At 34.7% G+C, this 11,617-nt stretch overlaps 1 protein-coding gene across 3 annotated transcripts in view; it reads right to left on the bottom strand.

The window, feature by feature from the left end:
- Positions 1-1,877: 1,877 nt before the first annotated feature.
- The window catches only part of LOC128878458 (synaptic vesicle glycoprotein 2B-like), an 11,092-nt gene continuing 1,352 nt past the window's right edge, over positions 1,878-11,617 (bottom strand). Inside the window, exons 1-12 of one of the 3 annotated variants that reach the window (XM_054126676.1) lie at positions 8,406-8,773; positions 8,152-8,214; positions 7,535-7,696; positions 6,421-6,583; positions 6,081-6,202; positions 5,352-5,596; positions 4,897-5,054; positions 4,468-4,657; positions 4,276-4,390; positions 4,040-4,199; positions 3,839-3,966; positions 1,878-2,393 (exon numbers count right to left, since the gene is read on the bottom strand). In XM_054126676.1, coding sequence (XP_053982651.1) covers positions 2,323-2,393; positions 3,839-3,966; positions 4,040-4,199; positions 4,276-4,390; positions 4,468-4,657; positions 4,897-5,054; positions 5,352-5,596; positions 6,081-6,202; positions 6,421-6,583; positions 7,535-7,696; positions 8,152-8,214; positions 8,406-8,463 — 1,635 coding nt within the window. In that variant the 5' untranslated portion in view covers positions 8,464-8,773 and the 3' untranslated portion in view covers positions 1,878-2,322. Of the gene's footprint in view, positions 2,394-3,838; positions 3,967-4,039; positions 4,200-4,275; positions 4,391-4,467; positions 4,658-4,896; positions 5,055-5,351; positions 5,597-6,080; positions 6,203-6,420; positions 6,584-6,937; positions 7,092-7,534; positions 7,697-8,151; positions 8,215-8,405; positions 8,774-11,617 lie in introns of those variants that run through there. The other 2 variants (XM_054126677.1, XM_054126678.1) reach the window with 2 other exon arrangements.

Below are 11,617 nucleotides of genomic sequence, written 5' to 3'. Positions count from 1 at the left end.
TCGAGCGAAAGGAGGTTAATCCCAGAATTCTTAGATGGTCACTTATATTGCGAAATTATCATTATGTTATAAAGCATAGAAAAGGCGAACGAATGCAGCATGCCGATGCATTAAGTTGGATGTATAGCGTATTCATTATTTCAGGAAATAGCTTTGAGCGAAATTTAGAAATTTTATAAAATGTAGACCCGGAAATTAATAAGATTAGAGCTAAGTTGGAACAGGAGGAGGATAGATACTTTGAATTAAGCAACGGCTTGTTATAGGTTAAGGTAAGTAAAATATATACAGTAGTTTAGAATGAATTTACTGAAGTTTATTACTACTTGTGAAAAAGATAAAAGTTCGACTCCTTAGTTCGTTACTATAATTAATTTTAATTTAATAATAATAATAAAAATAATCAATTTTACTATAAAATATAATTATACTCCGCAAAGAGAATAAACTATAACTAACTAACTATAAAATATAATTAATTTTAATTTTAGTAATTGTTAAATATAAATTACTATAGAATATAATTAATTTTAATTTTAGTAATTATTAAATATAAATTGTACGGGGCACCCTCGCCGTGCTTCCCAGGCACCCGCGCTGCCGCCGCGTCATCCTCCGGGGCCGCGGTTTCGCGGGTGGTGGCCGCGTCCGCGTCCGCGGCTACCTGCTCCTGGGTCTCCGCGGGAACTATTTATTTTTTTAAATACCAGGCCCCTCACCCACTTCTTAGATCATCAACCATCAATAGATCGGTGGCACAGCTGATACTACATTTCTTTATACTATTGACGACTAACAACTCGCGTGATCGTATGATCCGCGGCACAATTGCAACTGTTTGCAATTGCGAAACATCAATATATCAATATATCAATATATTAAATGTGAAAAGTTCCATCTAGATCGGTTAATCCCTTGCCGCGCTACGCCGCGCCGGTGAATGGCGATTTTGCAGCAACATAATTATAAACATTCAGGAATCTACACATTTTTCTGCATGAGAAACATCACGAAATCACATCGAGCGGTTACTCGTTGCCGAGTCGTGTCAAGCATCAGGAATTTTGTAATAACAATAATTATATAAACATTTAAAAAGACCATCATATATATCTACAGTACACGTCTATATGCACGAATATATACTTCCTTACTCCTGTATAAATTTGTTTACATTACACCTATTTAACTATGTGTAATTATATATAACTATACTTTACAACCGCCGACTAAACAGTAAACACCGCATAAAAAGTTATTCGATAAATTCGGATAAAGATAAAAGTAAGAAAGTTATCCCACGTGATGAGTGAAACTTCAGTTAAAGATAAAAATGCGAAAATAACCTACGGATGAATATCTCTGGAGAGAAACCAGTCAACTCTAGCCATCAAATACAGTTACAAATGCGGGAAAGTATCTTAGGGTTGAAACTCTCGGGGAGAAACCAGGTGTCTCTAGCGGTCGGTTAAAGTTAAAAATGGGAAAACTACCTAACGAGTGAAACTCTCTGCAGTTAAAGCAGGTATCTTGACCCGTCGGATAAAAATAATTTCAGTTATCTTTATCCTTTGAGTACATTTATCTCGAATATATTTTTTTATTCGGCAGTCATCGAATAAAGATAAAGTTATGTATCTTTATTCGACGAGTAATAGATGACAATTTTTCATCTTTATTCGATATTTAAAATTTTTATTTAGATAAAGATTTTGCCCATCTCTGGATGGGTAGAAATCATAGAACAAAATGGACAATATGTTATACAACAAATACATCTCCTTGTTTAAGAAACATTCCCCATTTATTTGTGCGTCAAAATTCGAACGAACTATTTTGCCAACTTAATAGGGACATGAAATGAAACTCTCAGAGGCTTGTCTACTCTAAAACAATATTAAAACAGATTTAATATATAACAATGTTGGTATTTGAATACATTACTTCGATATTTTGATATTTATTTAATATACTACCTAACGATTCACTGGCGAAGTGATTAAAAATTGTGAGAGATTGTTCTAAAATAATTCTACGCCATGCAGTCACGAGATTCACTAAAAATCTCACTTACGACACGCACTCGTTCTGCAATTCGATTTGTTTCACGCATACGTATAAAACGTGAGCAGATCTTAATTCTATATGAGTGTAATTGCAGTGTATTTACATATTTACATGATGAAAAATCATGCACCCAAATAATACAATCGGTGAAAGACCAGGGACAAAATGTATTTACACGTGAACCTTATAGCTACAGTTCGCTGACGCTATAATTTCAATCGGCTAAATCGGATATAGTATTCGAAAAGATGAACATCAAGCGATGTTCTTTGATTTGTCCGTTTGCGAATGCTTCCGAGGTAAAAGAAGCACCAGGAAGGCTGATACTGAAAAATAAATATTCAGTGATAAGGAAAATAAACAAATATTACTGATATCACGGAATAATGGCATATATAGAAGTTTGACTCGACGCCATTTTACGGTTCTCGTCAATATATCATATGCATTATGTATTTTTAAATACAAGACCTATTGCACAGCTTCAATTTGTTAGTGTACCCTTATGTTTCTAATGGAAATTATTGATTGGATCCAGTAAGAATCAACATTCGCTATTTATTGCTTAGTATTATGATTTAATCTTATATCTCCCGCCTTCGTAGCTGTGATGATTCTGCTCCCACTCGCGCATGCGCGTCGAAAAAAAGGCGCAGTGCTGCAGTTATAGTCGACGATGCGTGGTCCCAATTCATTATACTATACATGTATACTTGTATTTTTCTTTGGGGCGACTAAGGGCGTCAGTTTTATAGTCGTATTAGATACTTTGAGTATAGTACACAAATGATGGTGTGTATTACATCGAAATAGAGCATAATCATCGTAACTGCATGATATTTCAGCATTATGCGTCAGAATAGAGGAACATACAGAATACACTGTATTCAATACAGCCACATTATACGACATTACACAGTGTCTCATAATATAATGCAACAAGTTACAGCATAATTCTCAATATCGATACACAATATTGTGTAGGAAATTATGGTACAATATTGAGTATTCAAATACAGTATAATCCTGCTAATGACATAATGTTTCAACATTATTAGTCGAATACTGAAAGATGTAAAATACTCTCACATCATACAACGTTACACAAAGTCTCATACCATGATGCAGCAAAATACTACGTAATCCTCGACATACGATACACAGTATAGTACATCAAATTATGGTATAATGCTGAGTATTAAATTGAAATAGAGCATAATACTGTTAACTACATAATATTTGAGAACTGTATGCTAGAATACTGAATGATACACAATACTCCCACATCATACAACGTTACACAAAGTCTCATACCATAATGCAGCAAGATACTACGTAGCCCTCGCCATCGAAACACAGTATTGTACAGCAAATTATAGTACAATACTGACTATTAAATCAAAATATCTACAAAAAAATGGGCCCTTGAGACAAAGTTTAACCAGATACTTTATTGCCGCTAAAACCAATGCGCATGCGCGACTGGGAGCAGAATCTGGCATCACAGCTTCGTAAAGGGATTGTGCATCTATGCACTTGAATTAAAAAACGTGTCTTGTGTCATCTACGTAAAAAATACAGTTTTGAAATGAAACTTTTGTATGATCATCATTCTCTTCCAGTTAACAGTCTTTACATTGAATTCAGTCAATAGAATCTTACGATTGTTAGTATTTATTTGACGAAAGTATTAAAATTAGCGATACGTAACATAACCTAGTCCACTATTCCATTACATCATTTAATATAAAAATTATTATTTAAATCTTACCTAAAGAAGCGGATCCAATTAAAACGAAAGGACCTAGGCAAGATAGCTTGAATAGAACCGGGAATAATGAATTGCCTATAACCGCACCGAATCTGCCAACCATCATAGTCAGGCTTACTGCCATAGTCCTGAAATTATAAAGAAATTCTTCAGTCACACATTCGTAATCAAATATATTCATATTTTTTTAAAATTATTTACCTTAAACATGTCGGAAAATTATCGACAATAACGTTTACGACACAAGCCCCACCTATGCTCGACATGGCAACGAAAACTGAACATAAACCGAGAATACTGTTGACACTTGTTGCCCAATAAAGGGATCCACAGCAAGCAGCAGCTACCATAAAACAGGTGGCTGAAAATAGAATTCAAAGTTATTTATATTTTTTAAATGATTCAATTCGAATAATCTTTGAATTTAGCAATCTTACCTATGAGTTTCTTCTTTCCTACTATAGTAATTAATGTGCCAGCTAAAGTATATCCAATAACTCCTGTAGTAGCAATCACAATTGAGTTGATGAATACTTTTGAATTCAAGTCTGCCTGTAAAGTAAATTCTGTAGAATATTAAGTTCGATAGGGAACAGAAAAGAAAGTAATTGTAACTGTAGATGTAGTACCAGTATACACTCATGTGTAACGTGTAAACTTTCATTAACTGAACTTGTCAAGGTCTCATTTGGTTGCTGTTGACCTAACATGTAGCAAAAGCGTGGTTGCGAGCTCGAGTATTCCACTTTATTGTAGGTGTGCTTGAAATGTTCCATCATTGTGAACAATTGAGGCATCCACAGTCTTATAGAATTCGATCTACAAATTGAAAATTTGTCAGTATTGTTTACTGCACATTTCTGTTGATAATAGAAATAATTCACAAATGCTGACTCTTGAAATACACAAGTAACAATATTGTAGATTGAATGAAGCGAGTTATTTATTCACATCATAAAAATGGTCCACAATTTAAACCAAAACTATTAATATAAGTGTGTGTGTTTAAGGAGCTAGCGACAGTGAAATTATTTAAAAAAGAATTCATTTATTCTGACCCTATTGTGGCTCCAAATTGAATCAAACCTATCGCAAAAAGTTTGAAAATATTAGGAGGTAAAAAGAGAGGTTTCATCTGTTGCCAGCATGATCGTAGCTTGTCCTTCACCTTCTCACTTGATACTTCAACAGAATCTTCTTCCTCGAGATCCTTGATCTGTGAATGGTGATTGTTAATAAATTAGGGACTCGTTGTATCAATAACTCAGGGTAATTATATTCTGGTATAGAGTTTGTGAAACTCTGTTAACATTCCCTACGTATGATTTTTAATCATTTAGTCCTCAGTAACAGACTTATTGGCATTCCTAATGCTAATAAGTTATGCTACTTCTCACTCTTATAAATAAAACTCATTAATCATTCATGAATCTATCCACAAGATAAGTAGTGCAATTTGTTAATGCGTTACGTAAGCAATTTTACATTGAAAACACTGTTTAACATTCTTTACCGGGTACATATCTGGATCTTTGCCTGTATTACATGAGTATATCTTCTTGAAGACTTCCAAAGCCTCCTCTCTTCTACCTTTCAAAAGGAGAAAACGCGGACTTTCTGGGAACGCGAACATCGCAATGCAAGCAAGAAACTCTGGCAACGAGCAGATTGCTAGAAACACTCTCCAAGAGCTGATTTCTACCATATTGCTCACGAAATTTATGTTCCATTTCTGAGGTATGATTAACCATGCTATGCCTAAAACAAACGTTTTTATACTTCGAATTACAATAGTACTTCGAGCTCCTCAGTGTTCAAAGATTGAACAGAAGAATAAAGAGACAATATACAGGGTATCCTAAAAATATTGTACACCTTGAAAGGGGTGATTCGGGAGGTGATTTGAAACAACTTTTTCCTTAGCGAAAATGTTGTCCGAGGCTTTGTTGAGGAGATATTAACGGAAAACATTGACCAATCAGAGCGCGAGTATGCTGGCGGAGCGCCCGCGGTAGCGTATGGGCGGGGCCAGAGTAGTGGGCGTAGTCTACGCCCACTCGCGCTCTGATTGGTCCGGGGTTTTTTGTTAATATCTCCATAACAAAGCCTCAGACAACATTTTCGCTAAAGAAAAAGTTGTTTCAAATCACCTCCCAAATCACCCCTTTCAAGGTGTTACAACATTTTTGGAACACCCTGTATATTTATAAAATATAAAGAGTTACAAGGTAAAGACACTTACAAGGTAAAGAAATATTTCCAAGGGAGAAAAACACGCCTAACCACATGTAGGTGCGAGATCGTTGCGTTTCGTTGTGTACCTCTGCCAAATACGACATCAACGCAGCATACGGGCCAGATATACTGTAAAGTTTGAAGACTAAAATTTGGTAGTTGTTTAAAGTTTGAGGACTGAAGTTTGACATTAAGAAATTTTTAACTTGTAAGAAATACAAAGGTGTCCTATTACTGACGACTCGTCCTATGCGCGACTTTCCAAAAGCGTTAGAACACCGATGATGTTTCCGCAAGATTGTTAATTGTTACCAAGGATGGTATCGATCATCTTTTTGTCAACTTACACCACGCCGTCGAGAAATTTGAAGAAAATTAAAAGCCAAGAGGTGTGCGAGAAACACGCCATCAGACTCAAGATCCCGGCGCACATGTAACCATAAAACATGATCTTCTTACGACCAAACGTGTCGGTCATGAATCCCCAGAAAAACGAACTGCAGATCATACCTGAAAACAATCGAATCTTGTATGTGACATTTCAGCAATAATAATCGAATTTTAAAGAGATTATTGCATGTGAAAAGAAGATTTGCCTTTCCAGTCATTTCAAACTCTGGAACACAGCGAATCGTCGATAAGTGTCGCGAAGTCAGGACTGCGCCGCGACACTTATCGATCGAAGGTAGTGAAATTTGACAGCCTCGAACTTTGGACGAACCTTGATACTTGCACGATTTTCGTGCAATTATCAAGGTTCCATTGTCACTTTTTCTTCATTGTTATTGCAGAGGAATTTCCGATACGGTTTCTTGCTGTAAAGAACGCTTGGATCATAGTAAATAAATTTGTGTGGGTACTTACTCTCGTGGCTGGCCAAATAATAGAAATTTGCCACGACTGAACGCTTTTCATCAATCTTAGAAACTTCCGTTTCGTCGGAATCGGTTTCCGTGAAAGGCACGTGGTCAACACGAGGAAGTACAAGAGTGTGTCTTTATTTACCATGTTTGTATTCCTACAAATACATTCTCTAATGACCCTGTGGTGTACCACACACCAGTTTCTAACTAGGGCTAGGACTCTATTTGTATTCGACATGTATATTCGAATAACCACGTATTCGAATAATATTTGAACATTTATACGAATATCTTATACAATGATCGAGTAGAAATGAAATGTGTGTTCGGTTTTGCAGTCTAAACAAACTAAATACACGATATTTTAGGAGCTACAATTTCTGAGAGAAAGGCTAAAATAACATCAATCACTGTGAAGCCAAAACTTCTCAAAGTGGTACCTAAAAAGTACCCTTTTAATGACTAAAAGAATGAGAAAAGTCAGGACTTGGGTTGATTCCTACAGATTTTATTTTGGAGCAATTTGACTTTGAAGTCCTTTTAAATTTAACTGAGAATTACGTTTACGATTGCGTGATTTGTAACGAGTGAATATTACCTGCGAATGTCATCGAGTTGAGTAGACCCTTGTCGATCATTCTGAGGCCCAGGTCGCATTCCGCGGCTGGCAGGACATACGACATCGCTGACGACGAAAAAATGCTAGAGAAACTGGCGGGTAGTACAGCTAGCAGCAACAAGTAGTTGAATTTTCCATAACCTTGAATCAAAGTTGTGGAAATTAATGTTAAAAAATAAAAATAAAAAAAAATAAATATACATGTCGAATTGAGTAACCTCCTCCTTTTCGAAGTCGGTTAATAAAATGACTAGACTACTGACAGTTGCTTAGCTCATGGAAAGAAATTCTTTGCGCAAAAAGAAACCTAAAAGTCCTTTACCATTTTTTAATCTGAAGCTTCTTTATCTATATACGAGCAATTAAAGTTTGCTTGTGTGATGCTTGGCGCGCGCCATTTTAATCTCTTATCAGCTGATTGCGCACGCGTCGCTGCGCATGCGTTTTCCCGCTTAAAACTTCGTAACGAAGGGTGAGATTGTAAAATATAAGAAGACTATTCGAAACGGTTTACACTCATAGAATATTTTGTGAAGAAAAATAAAATTCTTTTGAAAAGAAAGAATCAACTATTTTGTTTCAATATGCATGCTTACCGGCTGTTACTATCGCCCGTTCAAAATTTGCTGGACCAATCTCCTCAGGCTGTACCTCCTTACCTGTAATCGAACACGTGAGAAAGTATATTTTTGATGGTTTCTTATAACCATACAATTTTTATAATATTCGAACGTGTAACTTTGTTGGCAATTTTTAAAGGTTCTAGATTAGGCTCTAGGGCAATTATATATATAATAATTATTATTATATATAACAATTATATATTATATGAAAGAAATTTCAAACATACACCGGATTTGACTGTAGCTGAACATCGTAAGTATGTCGATGATTCTTTGGAACGCCATTGTTCACGCACTATGTCGAGTAAATTAATAGAAAATGCTAAAACCTTGAATTTTGATTGTGATTAACACGTGTGGTCACTATTAACGTAGTAACAAGCAGTAACTTGTTTTTGCACCGTTTTCACTATTTCAATTTGTTAATACTTCATTACTGAATTAATAAATTTCAGATAAAATAACTACCAACTAAGAAATAATCATTAGCATATTATTAACTGGTAACACTATTCTGGAAAATTAGATTCAGACGACATAACGTTGACCGCGATCAATCACAGTGGTTAGGTGATGAGGGAACGAAACATAACTGAGGAGCGACGTGTACACCAGAATTCGAAACAGAGAATTTGTTTACATTGGTAGGCTATTATCGTGCGTTTATTAGTATTGGTAGAGGTCTAATAAATATAGGGTGTCTGAAAACTTCTTAATATCAACTTTGGTAGCATATTATTCTTTCTACGTTGCTTTCTTAAATGCCTAAAAAATTCTTTCTATCTCTTTCATCAGTCTTGTAGTAGCTTAATTTTTCCAGATGTTAAATTAAAATAGTGACGAATGAAAATATTTCAGTTTCTGTGTATTCATTGTTCATCTCGTCTGTACACACAGTCATGTATTGACATACAACGTATTAGGTTGTCCCAAAAGTTTCTTTCGTTTTATTAATAAGTAATACATACTCAATATTTTATGTCTAATGTTACATTATTGAATTGTGTACGATTCATTTTGCTCCATTACTGTTACAACATCAATTCTAAGAAATTAGATTGTCTATTTATATAAACACTGTCACACAAAATAATTGAGTGCAAATTGCGAAAGAAACTTTTAGGACAACCTAATATATATCAAATGCAAGCATTTTTCATGTCTAAAACGTCGTCATAAAAGGAAACAATTTTCTAATCATCTTTCCAATCATCGTACGACTAATACAGAGATAATATGACATTCAAATTCTTATCTAACAGTAAATAGCTCGTGAAAATGGTCTTTGACACCTCGAGTTACCAGTTATACATGTTTCGTCGCGAAAGCGTGATGTAAGGAGAAAGCGCGAATTAATTTGATACAGAAACTACTTCTAACGTTAATATCGCATCAGATCGATTCAGCGTCTTGTTACGTAACAATATTGCGAGTAGTATGGGATTTATGTACATAAATTAAATCGAGTGCTCGATTCATGGATTAACAATTGAAAAGTCTGTAGTATTTGACTATAGATTCATACCTGAAATTTTCCTGATTAATCATTGTAATAAATTGCGAGTTCGGAATGTTTAAAAGTAGGAGAACAGTTTGTTTAAACATGAAGAGGTTATATAAATTAGGTTACAGTGTTAGAGATACATTTTTAGTATTTTATGTCCTAGTGGAGTCGATGGGAGGGGCCCCTCGCGTGGCTCCCTTCCCCTCCACTGCGCAAGGCGTCTGCGCAGTCGAATAACGCGCATTCTGAAGGGATAGAGTGAGGGAAAGTGCCTAAGCTTCTGGAGTACAATATATTTAATACTAAGGGGTGTCACCACCTCGATGACGTGATTTTAATTTTGTGCAAATTAAAATTTATAAAACGTGTGAATTATTTACATAAGTATTTGTCGTTTCTTATTATTAAAATCGTTACAAAGTCGCGTTATGTCGCTTACAACGTTTAAAGACGGATGATCATAAACGCTTCATTAAGTTTGAATAATGATTTCTTATGTTATCGTTAAGTTCGAAGATCCGGCCATTAAGTAAGATAATTACACGATTTCATTGGTATACAATAAATAAAGAAATGTTATCAGGTAACTTGGATAATATGAGAATTAATTTTACAGTGGATGTAGAATATATTCGTACACCGATCAATTTCCCAAAAAACTTTTTTGTGAAATTGTAGTTTCTTAACTTCTTTTTTTATAATCAATGATATTTTACATATTCTCGGAAGTCTCTAAGATAGATATAGTCCAAACAACATTTACTAGTTAATACAATTTGTGAAATTAACAAAAAGAGTGCGAAAAGTGGGTAAAAGTATAGAAGCAATAAGTATTTGTACGATTCTTATGACGAACCATTTACAGTAGAGTTTGTAACGTAAACACATTAGTTTATTGCTCCGTACGAATTAGAAAACATCATATTTCGAGGAAAGTACTTTTAAACAGTTGTGCGAATACTTATTGCTTCAACATTTCCATCGATTAATTGTTTTTTCTTGTTAATTTCGCAACTTACATAAATAGCTACTTTTTTTTGTAATCCATCTATTCTAGAGATTTCCGAGAATATGTAGAATGTCATTGTTTATAAAAAATAAGTTAATAAATTACAATTTTACATAGTTTTTTTGGAAATTGATCGGTGTACGAATACTTTCTGCACCCACTGTATATACTTTCATTCGTTTTGAAAATTGCATCATTTATTAAAAATGAAGTAAGAGTAAATTGAAATGAGATTATTTACCGAAGCATTTCCGAAAGTGGTTCGCAAAATAACAACGCCGCAGCATTCTTTCGAAAAATGCATAGGTATGCTAAATTTTATTTACGGTGCGTTGTTTATGATATTACGGAAGATTGCGTGTGTTTGTTTACAAGCACTTCTCCGCCAATGTGCATCGCTTTGAACAAAATTGCGATTTTACGTGACTTTTGAGAGAATTCGAGCCGCTCGGCGACGTGATTTTCGAGTTTCTCAATGCGTTCACGATGAATTCGATAAACGAAAGGTAAACAAACGTCGCGTGCCAATTCTTCGTCAACTTATCTTCGATAACGACAGTGTAACCATTTTTCTTTCAAATTTTCTACGTTTCACTTTCGTTTTTAAGAATTTTCCCAAGGTGGTAGACCTGCGTTTGAAATAACGTTATTCAAAAAGTTACTATTTCAGATAACGGTTTATCTTGTTTCACGGTTATTTCATTCTTGAGGTACACGTGTGTTGTCGTACTTTATGAAATAACTTTGCAAACAGTCGTTCCGTATTTGCGATAATGAAATAATAAAATTCTTTCGCATGTTAGTAATATGTTTAAAAAATGATGCTATGGTACTGATTGTTGGTTGTGAGAATATTAGTTTTTCTGATGAAAGTGATTCTCATTATTTGTAATTCTTGTTATTTGAAAGTTTATTTAATGTAGTAA

This window comes from Hylaeus volcanicus, chromosome 6 (assembly GCF_026283585.1).
Source record: "Hylaeus volcanicus isolate JK05 chromosome 6, UHH_iyHylVolc1.0_haploid, whole genome shotgun sequence".
In the NCBI taxonomy this organism is placed as follows: domain Eukaryota; kingdom Metazoa; phylum Arthropoda; class Insecta; order Hymenoptera; family Colletidae; genus Hylaeus; species Hylaeus volcanicus.
This window is presented reverse-complemented; position numbering and strand designations above follow the sequence as displayed.